This window comes from Lipophrys pholis (genome assembly GCF_963383615.2).
Source record: "Lipophrys pholis genome assembly, chromosome: 11".
NCBI classification, from domain to species: Eukaryota; Metazoa; Chordata; class Actinopteri; order Blenniiformes; family Blenniidae; genus Lipophrys; species Lipophrys pholis.
In genome coordinates this window covers 548,973-562,224 of record NC_137631.1, presented here as the reverse complement: position 1 = coordinate 562,224, position 13,252 = coordinate 548,973, and the positions used below count along the sequence as shown (strand labels likewise).

Below are 13,252 nucleotides of genomic sequence, written 5' to 3'. Positions count from 1 at the left end.
TGTTATTATGGTGACTGTCAAAATAAAACCACCAAGTCCAGGTGAATATGGAGTCATGACATCACAGAGGAAACTTTGTTCCGATTGGCTCTACTGAGCATGTGCAGGACTACGAGTTACTATGACCGTGGTGACCAATCACAGTGTTTCCAAGAAAGAGCATTTTCAAAAAGTTCCACATCGGGAGCCGTTTGATAAACCGACAGTGAGTCAGTGTGACGCCCACACTGCAAACTGCATTTAGACGCGCTAAGAATAACGTCAATAAATGAATAATAATCAATCAATAATAATCAATGAGTAGAGCCTGAAGGGCCCCGCTGAGCCGGAGCTGGAGGAGCTGGAGGAGCTGGAGGAGCTGGAGGAGCTGATGAGACGTGACGGAGCAGGAGACTGAAGGGAAACAGTAACAGTCCTCTTCCTCCTCTTTGTCAGCACCGGGGAAATAAGGAAGATCTTTTATTTTGGAGGACTAATGAGGTGAAGAATGAAGGGATGAACACACGTCTTATTATTCAGGGGGTTTTGGAGAGAAGGACTGGACTCAGTCGCCTGTTCCAGGTTTCCATGACAACGTTTCACCTGACGACACCTGGTCCTTACAGAAAAGGGTTTGGTTTCCACGGCAGCAGCAGCAGACACACTGACAACCATGTAGTTAGTCTGCCGGGCCGCCAGGGGGCGCTTTTTTGGGGGGGGGGGGACAGTAACAGGCTCCGCCTCCAGCAGTCTCTGCAGGAGGGAATAGCGTTCCACCTTGGGAGGCGAGATAAAAACTTCCTGACGCAGTGGAACAGTGGTATTTACAGCTGCTCCAGCAACTCCAGCAGCTCCAGCAGCTCCAGCAGCTCCAGCAGGTTCCATTAGCAGGGCTCCACGTTGGGATCGCAGTCATTTCCAGTCGTGATGGTTTAGTTTTGTTCAAATCTACTCACTTTCATCAAGTATTCTCTGTACCACGACAAAGACGAAGGCGTAACGATACTATTTTACTTAAACGTGTTCCAACACCGCTGCTTTATCACATTCTGTAAACCAGATTACTGCAGTGACTCACATGGCAGCGGTTTTGGGGGCGGAGTCAGCCTCGTTGAGCGCCCTGTAGTCCTCAGCACAGACGCAGATGTGACGTAGCGTCCGGACTGTGGAAACAAGAGGAAGTGAACCCTGGTGCTTCCACTGGGGTTACTGTCAGGAGAAGAGCTGCAGTGGAATCAGACTTTGTTCCATTGTTTTAGGGAAACTAGAACAGAACTGTTCAAATCCTGTAAAGAGACGTGGTATTTTAGTCGGTAATATTGACGTATTATAGTTTACAGGATCCTTCATTTGAAGTACTTTGAATAAACAGGATGTGTGTGATCTAAAGTATCAGCCCTGTGAATGACCCACACTTCACCACAATACGGGAGGTATGGGAGTATCAAGGTACAGTATGAAGTACTGAGTATTTTCATCACAGTATAGTTTCTCTTTATTTAAAATTGAGAGGCTTTTGGAGATTTTTGTTTCTATGTGTGTGCCGTTGGGTTTCCATGATAATTTACTCAATTATAACATCGAACATAAAAAAACCAAAGCAGAGTTTGGTAGAGTGTCATATGAGCAGGAGGATGTGGCGGCGGCGGCGGCGGCGTTGAATCACCGATACACTCCAGCTTCCTCTGCGGACAGCCGTCCTGCACCAGCTGCCTCAGCTCCTGCACCGCCGACTGGTAGGGGTAGGAACCCTGCTGCAGCACGCCGCCGTCCCGGGGGAAGAGTTTGGAGGGAACGCCGACGTCTTGGGGCGAAGCGTGGTGGTAGAGCGCCACGCTGGCCTGGAAGGCCTCCTCCCGCTCGCGGTGGACCTTCCTGAAGACAAACCCCAGAGGCTGGAGAGTCACCACACCGCCGTCTGCATGCGAGCTCCGCCCAGATATTCTGGCTCCATGGGCTCGGCGACACAAAAGGTTCCAGTGAAAACGCTTCAGTTCTACGTTTTGGTTTGGGAAAAGATTCACGTTTACACAGCAACATTTTAAAACGGTGTCTGCTTCCATGGAAATGCTGGAAATGATGGAGTGAGCATGTAGGGCCACTAGAGGGTGCTGTTGGTTGTGTTTTCAGTAAAACAACACGCGCAGCCGCGACCAATACAAAATCCTCATTAATAGAAGACGGATCGTGTGGAGTCCAGAGCCTTCGGCCGCTCGGCCTCCAGCGCCGCTCGGCCTCCAGCGCCGCTCGGCCTCCAGCGCCGCTCGGCCTCCAGCGCCGCTCGGCCTCCAGCGCCGCTCGGCCTCCAGCGCCGCTCGGCCTCCAGCGCCGCTCGGCCTCCAGCGCCGCTCGGCCTCCAGCGCCAGAACTCACTTCCACCAAACATCCCCCGCGTCTAATGACTGGACACTTTTTAATCCCATCGGAGTTTCAGTGGCTCTGAGCGCCGGAGCATTTTCACTTGAACGCGTTGCCGCGACAACGAATGAAAACAAACGCAGTGAAAACTCTCCAATCACGAGGCTCGACGTGAATAAATATTTAGCAGCAGACTTCAAGTCGCGGCCAGAAAAGCTGATGTTTCCGTCACGTTGTGAGTGAAGGAATCCTGAGTTACGGGCAGAGCGGCTGTGTGTGTGTGTGTGTGTGTGTGTGTGTGTGTGTGTGTGTGTGTGTGTGTGTGTGTGTGTGTGTTTACACAGATCACCGTTTCACTGCTCTGACTCAGATCATCATTCCAAACATGACGATGAAGTCACGCCTCTTTTCACCGCAACTCTACATCCAGATTAAAGGAATTTTCATTTCAGACGGCGGAGGCTCATTTCTAACTGGATGGTTTAACAATACGAGGCAGTTATCTAGTTTAAAGGTGATTGTTTGTTTTCCTTTTTTTAATTTAAAACATTTAAGATGAAAAAAAAAAAGCTTGAAATACCATTTGGAACATAGAAATCTGAAGTATTTTAGTTGATGCGCCATAAAGACTGGAGCAAACTGAACCAGAGGATTCAGACAGATTCAGAGCTGTGCTGCCACATGCTGGTCAAAGAGAGAATTACACCTAAAGGCTGTGTCCAACAAAACCTTCAATCAGAAACATCAGCCTGATTAAAATAAGCAGAAATCAAAGTGTGGATCTGCACACACATCCAAAACTTTACAAACAAAAGCTGCACAGAGTGTGACAAGTTAGGATAAGAAGGTTTTTTTATGCTTTGGAAAACGTGTGTGTGCAGCTCGTCATATGAACTTGGGAATTAGAACCCATTGACACGACAAAACACTGAGAACCACACGCAGCAGAGAACCACGGGCTCTAAACATTAACTATGGGAGAATGAATGGATTGTTATTACGGTGACCGTCAAAATAAAACTACCAAGGTTGATTCTTATTATGGTGTGAAAATAAAAGCACCAAGTCCAGGAGAATCTGGACTGGGAGTCATGGCGCCATGGAGGAAACGGTTCTGCTTGGCTCTACTGAGCATGTGCAGAGGAAGCAGTCACTACCAACGTGGTGAGCAGGAGCAGGAGCAGCAGCAGCATTTCATCAGCTGCTGCTGACGGCTGCTGGCAGAAGGCACCAGTTAACAGGGGCACCAGTGAAACCGAAACACCGGACAGTGAAGCACCATCTTAACAATCTACATTTTGTAATATTATTAATAAATACATAAATATATATATATACTATTTATTATTTGAGCTGATATCCAATGCACGTTCGCTCCGCATCATATCGGGGTGATTAGTTTTACATGACATGGAAAAGCTCCGCCCCCGCCGCGGTCAAACTAGATTGTAATGGAAAATGACGCAGGCTGAGGCGAGGAGAGGAGAGTAGAGACGAGTAGAGGAGAGTAGAGACGAGTAGAGACGAGTAGAGGAGAGTAGAGACGAGTAGAGGAGAGTAGAGACGAGTAGAGGAGAGTAGAGACGAGTAGAGGAGAGTAGAGACGAGGAGAGACGAGTAGAGGAGAGTAGAGACGAGTAGAGGAGAGTAGAGACGAGTAGAGGAGAGTAGAGACGAGGAGAGGAGAGTAGAGACGAGGAGAGGAGAGTAGAGACGAGTAGAGGAGAGTAGAGACGAGTAGAGGAGAGTAGAGACGAGGAGAGGAGAGTAGAGACGAGGAGACGAGTAGAGGAGAGTAGAGACGAGTAGAGGAGAGTAGAGACGAGGAGACGAGGAGAGGAGAGTAGAGATGAGGAGAGACGAGTAGAGGAGAGTAGAGACGAGGAGACGAGTAGAGGAGAGTAGAGACGAGTAGAGGAGAGTAGAGACGAGGAGACGAGGAGAGGAGAGTAGAGACGAGGAGAGGAGATGAGTAGAGGAGAGTAGAGACGAGGAGAGGAGAGTAGAGACGAGGAGAGGAGAGTAGAGACGAGGAGAGGAGAGTAGAGACGAGGAGAGGAGAGTAGAGACGAGTAGAGACGAGGAGAGGAGAGTAGAGATGAGGAGAGGAGAGTAGAGACGAGGAGAGGAGAGTAGAGACGAGGAGAGGAGAGTAGAGACGAGTAGAGACGAGTAGAGGAGAGTAGAGACGAGGAGAGTAGAGACGAGTAGAGGAGAGTAGAGACGAGGAGAGACGAGTAGAGGAGAGTAGAGACGAGTAGAGGAGAGTAGAGACGAGGAGAGGAGAGTAGAGACGAGTAGAGGAGAGTAGAGACGAGTAGGAGAGTAGAGACGAGGAGAGGAGAGTAGAGACGAGTAGAGGAGAGTAGAGATGAGTAGAGGAGAGTAGAGACGAGGAGAGGAGAGTAGAGACGAGGAGAGGAGATGAGTAGAGGAGAGTAGAGACGAGTAGAGGAGAGTAGAGACGAGGAGAGGAGAGTAGAGACGAGGAGAGGAGAGTAGAGACGAGGAGAGGAGAGTAGAGACGAGTAGAGGAGAGTAGAGACGAGTAGAGACGAGTAGAGGAGAGTAGAGACGAGGAGAGTAGAGACGAGTAGAGGAGAGTAGAGACGAGTAGAGGAGAGTAGAGACGAGGAGAGGAGAGTAGAGACGAGTAGAGGAGAGTAGAGACGAGTAGAGGAGAGTAGAGATGAGTAGAGGAGAGTAGAGACGAGGAGAGACGAGTAGAGGAGAGTAGAGACGAGTAGAGGAGAGTAGAGACGAGGAGAGGAGAGTAGAGACGAGTAGAGGAGAGTAGAGACGAGTAGAGGAGAGTAGAGACGAGGAGAGGAGAGTAGAGACGAGGAGAGGAGATGAGTAGAGGAGAGTAGAGACGAGTAGAGGAGAGTAGAGACGAGTAGAGGAGAGTAGAGACGAGTAGAGACGAGTAGAGGAGAGTAGAGACGAGTAGAGGAGAGTAGAGACGAGGAGAGGAGAGTAGAGACGAGGAGAGGAGAGTAGAGACGAGTAGAGGAGAGTAGAGACGAGTAGAGACGAGTAGAGGAGAGTAGAGACGAGGAGAGTAGAGACGAGTAGAGGAGAGTAGAGACGAGGAGAGGAGAGTAGAGACGAGTAGAGGAGAGTAGAGACGAGTAGAGGAGAGTAGAGACGAGTAGAGGAGAGTAGAGACGAGTAGAGGAGAGTAGAGACGAGGAGAGGAGAGTAGAGACGAGTAGAGGAGAGTAGAGACGAGGAGAGGAGAGTAGAGACGAGGAGAGGAGATGAGTAGAGGAGAGTAGAGACGAGTAGAGGAGAGTAGAGACGAGGAGAGGAGAGTAGAGACGAGGAGAGGAGAGTAGAGACGAGTAGAGGAGAGTAGAGACGAGTAGAGGAGAGGAGAGACGAGGAGAGACGAGGAGAGACGAGGAGAGACGAGGAGAGGAGAGTAGAGACGAGTAGAGGAGAGTAGAGGAGAGTAGAGACGAGTAGAGACGAGGAGAGGAGAGTAGAGGAGAGTAGAGACGAGGAGAGGAGAGTAGAGACGAGTAGAGGAGAGTAGAGGAGAGTAGAGACGAGTAGGGGAGAGTAGAGACGAGGAGAGGAGAGTAGAGGAGAGTAGAGACGAGTGGAGATGAGTAGAGGAGAGTAGAGGAGAGTAGAGACGAGTAGAGGAGAGTAGAGACGAGTGGAGATGAGTAGAGGAGAGTAGAGACGAGTAGAGGAGAGTAGAGACGAGGAGAGACGAGTAGAGGAGAGTAGAGACGAGTAGAGGAGAGTAGAGACGAGGAGAGGAGAGTAGAGACGAGTAGAGGAGAGTAGAGACGAGTAGAGGAGAGTAGAGACGAGGAGAGGAGAGTAGAGACGAGGAGAGGAGATGAGTAGAGGAGAGTAGAGACGAGTAGAGGAGAGTAGAGACGAGGAGAGACGAGTAGAGGAGAGTAGAGACGAGTAGAGGAGAGTAGAGACGAGTAGAGGAGAGGAGAGGAGAGTAGAGACGAGTAGAGGAGAGTAGAGACGAGGAGAGGAGAGTAGAGACGAGGAGAGGAGAGGAGAGACGAGGAGAGGAGATGAGTAGAGGAGAGTAGAGACGAGTAGAGGAGAGTAGAGACGAGTAGAGGAGAGTAGAGACGAGGAGAGGAGAGTAGAGACGAGGAGAGGAGATGAGTAGAGGAGAGTAGAGACGAGTAGAGGAGAGTAGAGACGAGGAGAGGAGAGTAGAGACGAGGAGAGGAGAGTAGAGACGAGGAGAGGAGAGTAGAGACGAGTAGAGGAGAGTAGAGACGAGTAGAGGAGAGTAGAGACGAGTAGAGACGAGTAGAGGAGAGTAGAGACGAGGAGAGGAGAGTAGAGACGAGGAGAGTAGAGACGAGTAGAGGAGAGTAGAGACGAGGAGAGGAGAGTAGAGACGAGTAGAGGAGAGTAGAGACGAGTAGAGGAGAGTAGAGATGAGTAGAGGAGAGTAGAGACGAGGAGAGACGAGTAGAGGAGAGTAGAGATGAGTAGAGGAGAGTAGAGACGAGTAGAGGAGAGTAGAGACGAGTAGAGGAGAGTAGAGACGAGGAGAGGAGAGTAGAGACGAGGAGAGGAGATGAGTAGAGGAGAGTAGAGACGAGTAGAGGAGAGTAGAGACGAGGAGAGGAGAGTAGAGACGAGGAGAGGAGAGTAGAGACGAGGAGAGGAGAGTAGAGACGAGTAGAGGAGAGTAGAGACGAGTAGAGGAGAGGAGAGACGAGGAGAGACGAGGAGAGACGAGGAGAGACGAGGAGAGGAGAGTAGAGACGAGTAGAGGAGAGTAGAGGAGAGTAGAGACGAGTAGAGACGAGGAGAGGAGAGTAGAGGAGAGTAGAGACGAGGAGAGGAGAGTAGAGACGAGTAGAGGAGAGTAGAGGAGAGTAGAGACGAGTAGGGGAGAGTAGAGACGAGGAGAGGAGAGTAGAGGAGAGTAGAGACGAGTGGAGATGAGTAGAGGAGAGTAGAGGAGAGTAGAGACGAGTAGAGGAGAGTAGAGACGAGTGGAGATGAGTAGAGGAGAGTAGAGACGAGTAGAGGAGAGTAGAGACGAGGAGAGACGAGTAGAGGAGAGTAGAGACGAGTAGAGGAGAGTAGAGACGAGGAGAGGAGAGTAGAGACGAGTAGAGGAGAGTAGAGACGAGTAGAGGAGAGTAGAGACGAGGAGAGGAGAGTAGAGACGAGGAGAGGAGATGAGTAGAGGAGAGTAGAGACGAGTAGAGGAGAGTAGAGACGAGGAGAGACGAGTAGAGGAGAGTAGAGACGAGTAGAGGAGAGTAGAGACGAGTAGAGGAGAGGAGAGGAGAGTAGAGACGAGTAGAGGAGAGTAGAGACGAGGAGAGGAGAGTAGAGACGAGGAGAGGAGAGTAGAGACGAGGAGAGGAGATGAGTAGAGGAGAGTAGAGACGAGTAGAGGAGAGTAGAGACGAGTAGAGGAGAGTAGAGACGAGTAGAGACGAGTAGAGGAGAGTAGAGACGAGTAGAGGAGAGTAGAGACGAGGAGAGGAGAGTAGAGACGAGGAGAGGAGAGTAGAGACGAGTAGAGGAGAGTAGAGACGAGTAGAGACGAGTAGAGGAGAGTAGAGACGAGGAGAGTAGAGACGAGTAGAGGAGAGTAGAGACGAGTAGAGGAGAGTAGAGACGAGTAGAGGAGAGTAGAGACGAGGAGAGACGAGTAGAGGAGAGTAGAGACGAGTAGAGGAGAGTAGAGACGAGGAGAGGAGAGTAGAGACGAGGAGAGGAGAGTAGAGACGAGGAGAGGAGAGTAGAGACGAGGAGAGGAGATGAGTAGAGGAGAGTAGAGACGAGGAGAGGAGAGTAGAGACGAGGAGAGGAGAGTAGAGACGAGGAGAGGAGAGTAGAGACGAGGAGAGGAGAGTAGAGACGAGTAGAGACGAGTAGAGGAGAGTAGAGACGAGTAGAGGAGAGTAGAGACGAGGAGAGACGAGGAGAGGAGAGTAGAGACGAGTAGAGGAGAGTAGAGGAGAGTAGAGACGAGTAGAGACGAGGAGAGGAGAGTAGAGGAGAGTAGAGACGAGGAGAGGAGAGTAGAGACGAGTAGAGGAGAGTAGAGGAGAGTAGAGACGAGTAGGGGAGAGTAGAGACGAGGAGAGGAGAGTAGAGGAGAGTAGAGACGAGGAGAGGAGAGTAGAGGAGAGTAGAGACGAGTGGAGATGAGTAGAGGAGAGTAGAGGAGAGTAGAGGAGAGTAGAGGAGAGTAGAGACGAGTAGAGGAGAGTAGAGACGAGTGGAGATGAGTAGAGGAGAGTAGAGACGAGTAGAGGAGAGTAGAGGAGAGTAGAGGAGAGTAGAGACGAGTAGAGGAGAGTAGAGACGAGTAGAGGAGAGTAGAGGAGAGTAGAGACGAGTAGAGACGAGGAGAGGAGAGTAGAGACGAGTAGAGGAGAGTAGAGGAGAGTAGAGACGAGTAGAGGAGAGTAGAGACGAGTGGAGACGAGTAGAGGAGAGTAGAGACGAGTAGAGGAGAGTAGAGACGAGTAGAGACGAGGAGAGGAGAGTAGAGACGAGTAGAGGAGAGTAGAGGAGAGTAGAGACGAGTAGAGGAGAGTAGAGACGAGTAGAGACGAGGAGAGGAGAGTAGAGACGAGTAGAGGAGAGTAGAGACGAGTGGAGATGAGTAGAGGAGAGTAGAGGAGAGTAGAGACGAGTAGGGGAGAGTAGAGACGAGGAGAGGAGAGTAGAGGAGAGTAGAGACGAGTGGAGATGAGTAGAGGAGAGTAGAGACGAGTAGAGGAGAGACGAGTGGAGATGAGTAGAGGAGAGTAGAGACGAGTAGAGGAGAGTAGAGACGAGTAGAAACGAGGAGAGGAGAGTAGAGACGAGTAGAGGAGAGTAGAGACGAGGAGAGTAGGTACTGGTGGAAAGGTGCCAGACTGTGTGGTGCAGTACCTGAAGAGAGCCACCAGGGCGCTCCACAGAGGCGGGAAGAAGGCCTCCTCGATGCTGGCCAGACACACGTCCTTGTCAGACCGACCGTGTTCAGACACTCGAACGACAGCAGACAGAGCGACAGGAGCTGATCTGATCAAACACCCAAACTCAATGTTAACACACACACACACACACACACACACACACCACACACACACACACACACACACACACACACCACACACACACACCCACACACACACACACACACACCACACACACACACACACACACACACACCACACACACACCACACACACCACACACACACACACACACACACACACACACACACACACACACACACACACCACACACACACACACACCGATAGCAATGTGGACGTCTTTGACGATGGCCTTCAGCTGCTGCTTCAGCGTCTTCATCTCCTGGAAGTTTCCCTGCGGCTCCGCCGGCGCCTCGCACACCTCATCAGGATCTGAGGGGAGGCGGGTCAGGCGGCGCCCAGTCCAGCTGGGTCAGGAAGTTCTCCAGATCCTCAAACGAGTTGTCCCGGTCCACCATCCCCTGTGTGCGAGCCGCCTCCTCCTCCCGCCTCCTCCTCCTCCTCCTCCTCCACCACCACCCTCCTCCTCCTCCTCCTCCTCCTCCTCCTCCTCCTCCGCCTCCTCCTCCTCCTCCTCCTCCTCGGTGGCGAGCTCCTGGGAGTGAGACGGCGAGAGTGAGGAGGAGGAGCTGATGAAGCTGGGATGATTGGTGCTGCTGTCTGCAGTCAGCAGCTTCTTCGGAGTCTCTGTGGTCAGTGAGAAGAACAACACTCGTCTCTTCATCAGGTCAACCAACCGAGTCTCTCCTGACCACATTACGCCGGCTCATCTCCACCTTTTACTTTCTGCTCTTTGTCAACGGCATGTTCGTCTCCATGACAACAGGCTCTGGAAACCACACAGATAAACTGAGCCATCCGGTTTCTCCTGAATCTGTCAAGTGAGGGGCTTTTTTCAAATACTCAGCAAAAACTTTTAAGAAACTTTCTCTTTCGCGAGAAGATGTGTTGTTTTTCAGTGGTCACATCCAGAACTCTATTAACCCGAATGTCAAGGCTCTGCCGTGGAGCGCTGACGTTCAAGACTACAAGGAAATGAGAATCGATTTGAGAAGCTGTGGGCAACTTTCCTAAATCATCTTATTAACAGAGCAGACGCAGTACGCAGACGCGTACGCAGACGCCGTACGCAGACGCAGTACGCAGACGCAGTACGCAGACGCAGTACGCAGACGCAGTACGCAGACGCAGTACACAGACGCAGTACACAAGGAGTGGTTTAGCAGAAAGTGGCATCCTGCAGTCCTGCAGCGTCTGGAAGGTTTGTTTTTTCATTAACAATGGATTTTATCATGTAACACCCAGAATCCACATCCTTGTTGTTCCCAATTAATCTCGTCTGTATCCAAGGATTTTTCCTCTCTAAAGCAGAGTGTCCAGCTCTGGTCCTGGAGGACCCCGGTCCTGGAGGACCCCGGTCCTGCAGGTTCTAGTTCCTCCCTGCTTCAGCTTACCTGAATCTAATATGATGTCATCACCAAAGTTGTGAAAAAAATCCAATAACGAGCCCCTCATTACAGTCAGGCGTGTTGCAACTGGGAGGAGCTAAACCCTGGAGGACAGGGGTCCTGGAGGACAGGGGCTCTGGAGGTCCTGGAGGCCCTGGAGGGTTGGAGATCCCTGCTCTAGAAAACTGACAAATCCTTCAGGCCTTGAGAGCCTTCCCTCGTCTGTAAGTGGTCCTAATGTAGTGGCTGATGGGGATAGTCTCTCTCTCTCAGCTGTGAGTCTCACCGGGACGCGTCCGGCTGGGCGAGCTGCCGGGACCCTGCGGGACGCCGCCGCTGACGATGGGGTAGAGTCTGTTGTAAACGGAGTACTGATGCTTCCTGAGCAGCTTCACCAGCGGGTGGTCGGAGCGGCTGGAGGCAGCGAGGAAACGGCAGTCAGTCACAGCAGAGGGAAGAACTTCTCTCACAACCGAGGCTCAGTGTAGAGATTTAAAGAACAACAACAACAAATATGAGCTGAAACACATTGTGAGTGAAGAGTCCTGTTTCCTGAAGGTTCCTGATATCAGGACCACGGGTTCCTCTGCAGGTTCTACTGCAGACGTTCTCCACAGCAGCTTCTGATGAAGAGTACAAACCACCGCATGTCATCTGGGGGAGATTTTCCAGCTTTCAATCTGTGGCGGCCCCTCTCTGGGCCCAGTTGGGATGATTTTAATCAGATTATAAAAGAACATTTGTATAGTGGTGAGTTACCTGAGCAGGTAGGAGACCAAATCCGACACCAGCGATGCATCAGGATTATTCTTCATGTTTGCTTTCCACTGTTTGGGCCAATCCTGAAAATAATCCCATAAATGATTCCTGGGTTGTTAATCATCCAGCTCAGGTTCTCCTGAAGCCGCCAGCAGAGGGTCCACCTCTGGACGGCCTCTGGTTCTGGTGATCCTGCTGGTGTTTTCCTTCCTCCCGTCTCTTCACACTCACGTGATCCTGCTCGTATTCCAAGCACGTTGGTGTAAAGCAGCCGCTGCTCCTGCTCCTCCGCCGTCATCCCGCCCGACGCCACAAACCTCCTGGAACAAACCGCCCACCTTTCAGAACCACTCCTCTGAAGCGGGTCGGGAGGAGGACCGGGACTCCGTCACCTACCTGTTGGCCTCCTCCTGCAGCCGCAGCCGCCGCTCCTCCATCTTCCTCTGCAGCTGAAGTTCAAGTTAAGAAATGAGCCAAACCTCTGGCGTGCCGAGGATCAGGGGGGTTTAGCAGTACAGGCTGTATTCTGAGTACACGGATGGAAGACCTTCTGAATTTTACATCAACTGAAAAATTGGAAAAAGTGAAGTGAAGCAATATTTGGAGAAAAAAAGGCTGAAATGAAACAATTTCTAAAGATTAGATGATATAAAAACTAGAGAATAAAGAGGTAAAGAATAAAGAAAATGGTGAAAAATACAAATATCGGGCAAAATAATAAAATGAACAAATACACTGATCATTAAAAGACGTATAATAGAAAACTAAACCGAAAAAAACCTTCCATCGCTTCGAAAAACGAGAAATTATTCTGATTCTGAAAAACCCCAAAGATAAACACAAGATCCAGTGTCGCTCTGCCGGCTGCTCTGGATTCCCTCCACAGACTGCTGAGCGTCTGTTTCCCTCCGACCCTCAACATGAGAGGAAGAAACAGAAAGACTGGAGGGAGAGGGATACTGCATCCTGCCGGGGCTCCAGCGATCATCAGTTCTCCATCATCTGCCGCTGCAGAGAAAGAGTCTGTAGAGGGAAGAAACACATCAGGAAGGGAAGAAGGAGACATGGAGACAATCAGACTTCAACTAAACAAACACAGAATTCTGCAGGAATAATCCACAGTAAAGATTCTTATTAACAGGCTGAGGTGACATAATTCCACTTTAAAGAATAAAAGGGATTAATCAGTGATTGGGTGGGAAGAATGAGTTTTTTTTAGGTTTGTTTGGTGCGTTAAATTATATAAAGGTAGATTTTCTTTACTTTTTTTCTAAGTTATTAGTTTAATTGTAAAGCTTTTTTTTTTTACACAACTCTAGTTTGCAGTATATTACAAACACGTGGCGTTAAAAACTTTTTACCTTCACGAAATACTTGAGTTTAGTCCAATAATCCCGCAGCAGCTCAGACATTTCTCAATCCACTTAAATGAGAATAAATCCAGGATATAAAAAAAAAGATTTGGTGGGAGAGACGTGAGGCGCAAAAGTAAAAATAAAAAAAAATAAAAAGTTTTGTTCCTGGAAATTCGTGATAAAGTGAAGCAGCAGGAGCAACTTTTATCTTCAGCGTGTTTTCATCGTTAAATGAAACGTGACAGGAAAGATTCGGGTTTTTCTCCCAGCTGCTCTTTAAACCACGTGTCCGAGCGGGTTGCCAGATCCGACTGACGACGGGTTGCCAGGTCAGACCGAGAGAGAGA

General features: G+C 50.2%; 1 protein-coding gene across 1 annotated transcript in view; it reads right to left on the bottom strand.

Moving 5' to 3' along the window:
* The window catches only part of LOC308116501 (Fanconi anemia group A protein-like), a 47,701-nt gene that overhangs the window by 7,984 nt on the left and 26,465 nt on the right, over positions 1-13,252 (bottom strand). Inside the window, 15 exon segments of the mRNA XM_080474750.1 lie at positions 1,058-1,142; positions 1,646-1,854; positions 9,235-9,314; positions 9,317-9,366; positions 9,605-9,734; positions 9,736-9,804; positions 9,933-10,030; positions 11,078-11,205; positions 11,551-11,633; positions 11,782-11,802; positions 11,804-11,870; positions 11,947-11,999; positions 12,511-12,522; positions 12,524-12,540; positions 12,543-12,573. Of these exon segments, the coding sequence (XP_080330876.1) occupies positions 1,058-1,142; positions 1,646-1,854; positions 9,235-9,314; positions 9,317-9,366; positions 9,605-9,734; positions 9,736-9,804; positions 9,933-10,030; positions 11,078-11,205; positions 11,551-11,633; positions 11,782-11,802; positions 11,804-11,870; positions 11,947-11,999; positions 12,511-12,522; positions 12,524-12,540; positions 12,543-12,573 (1,133 nt within the window).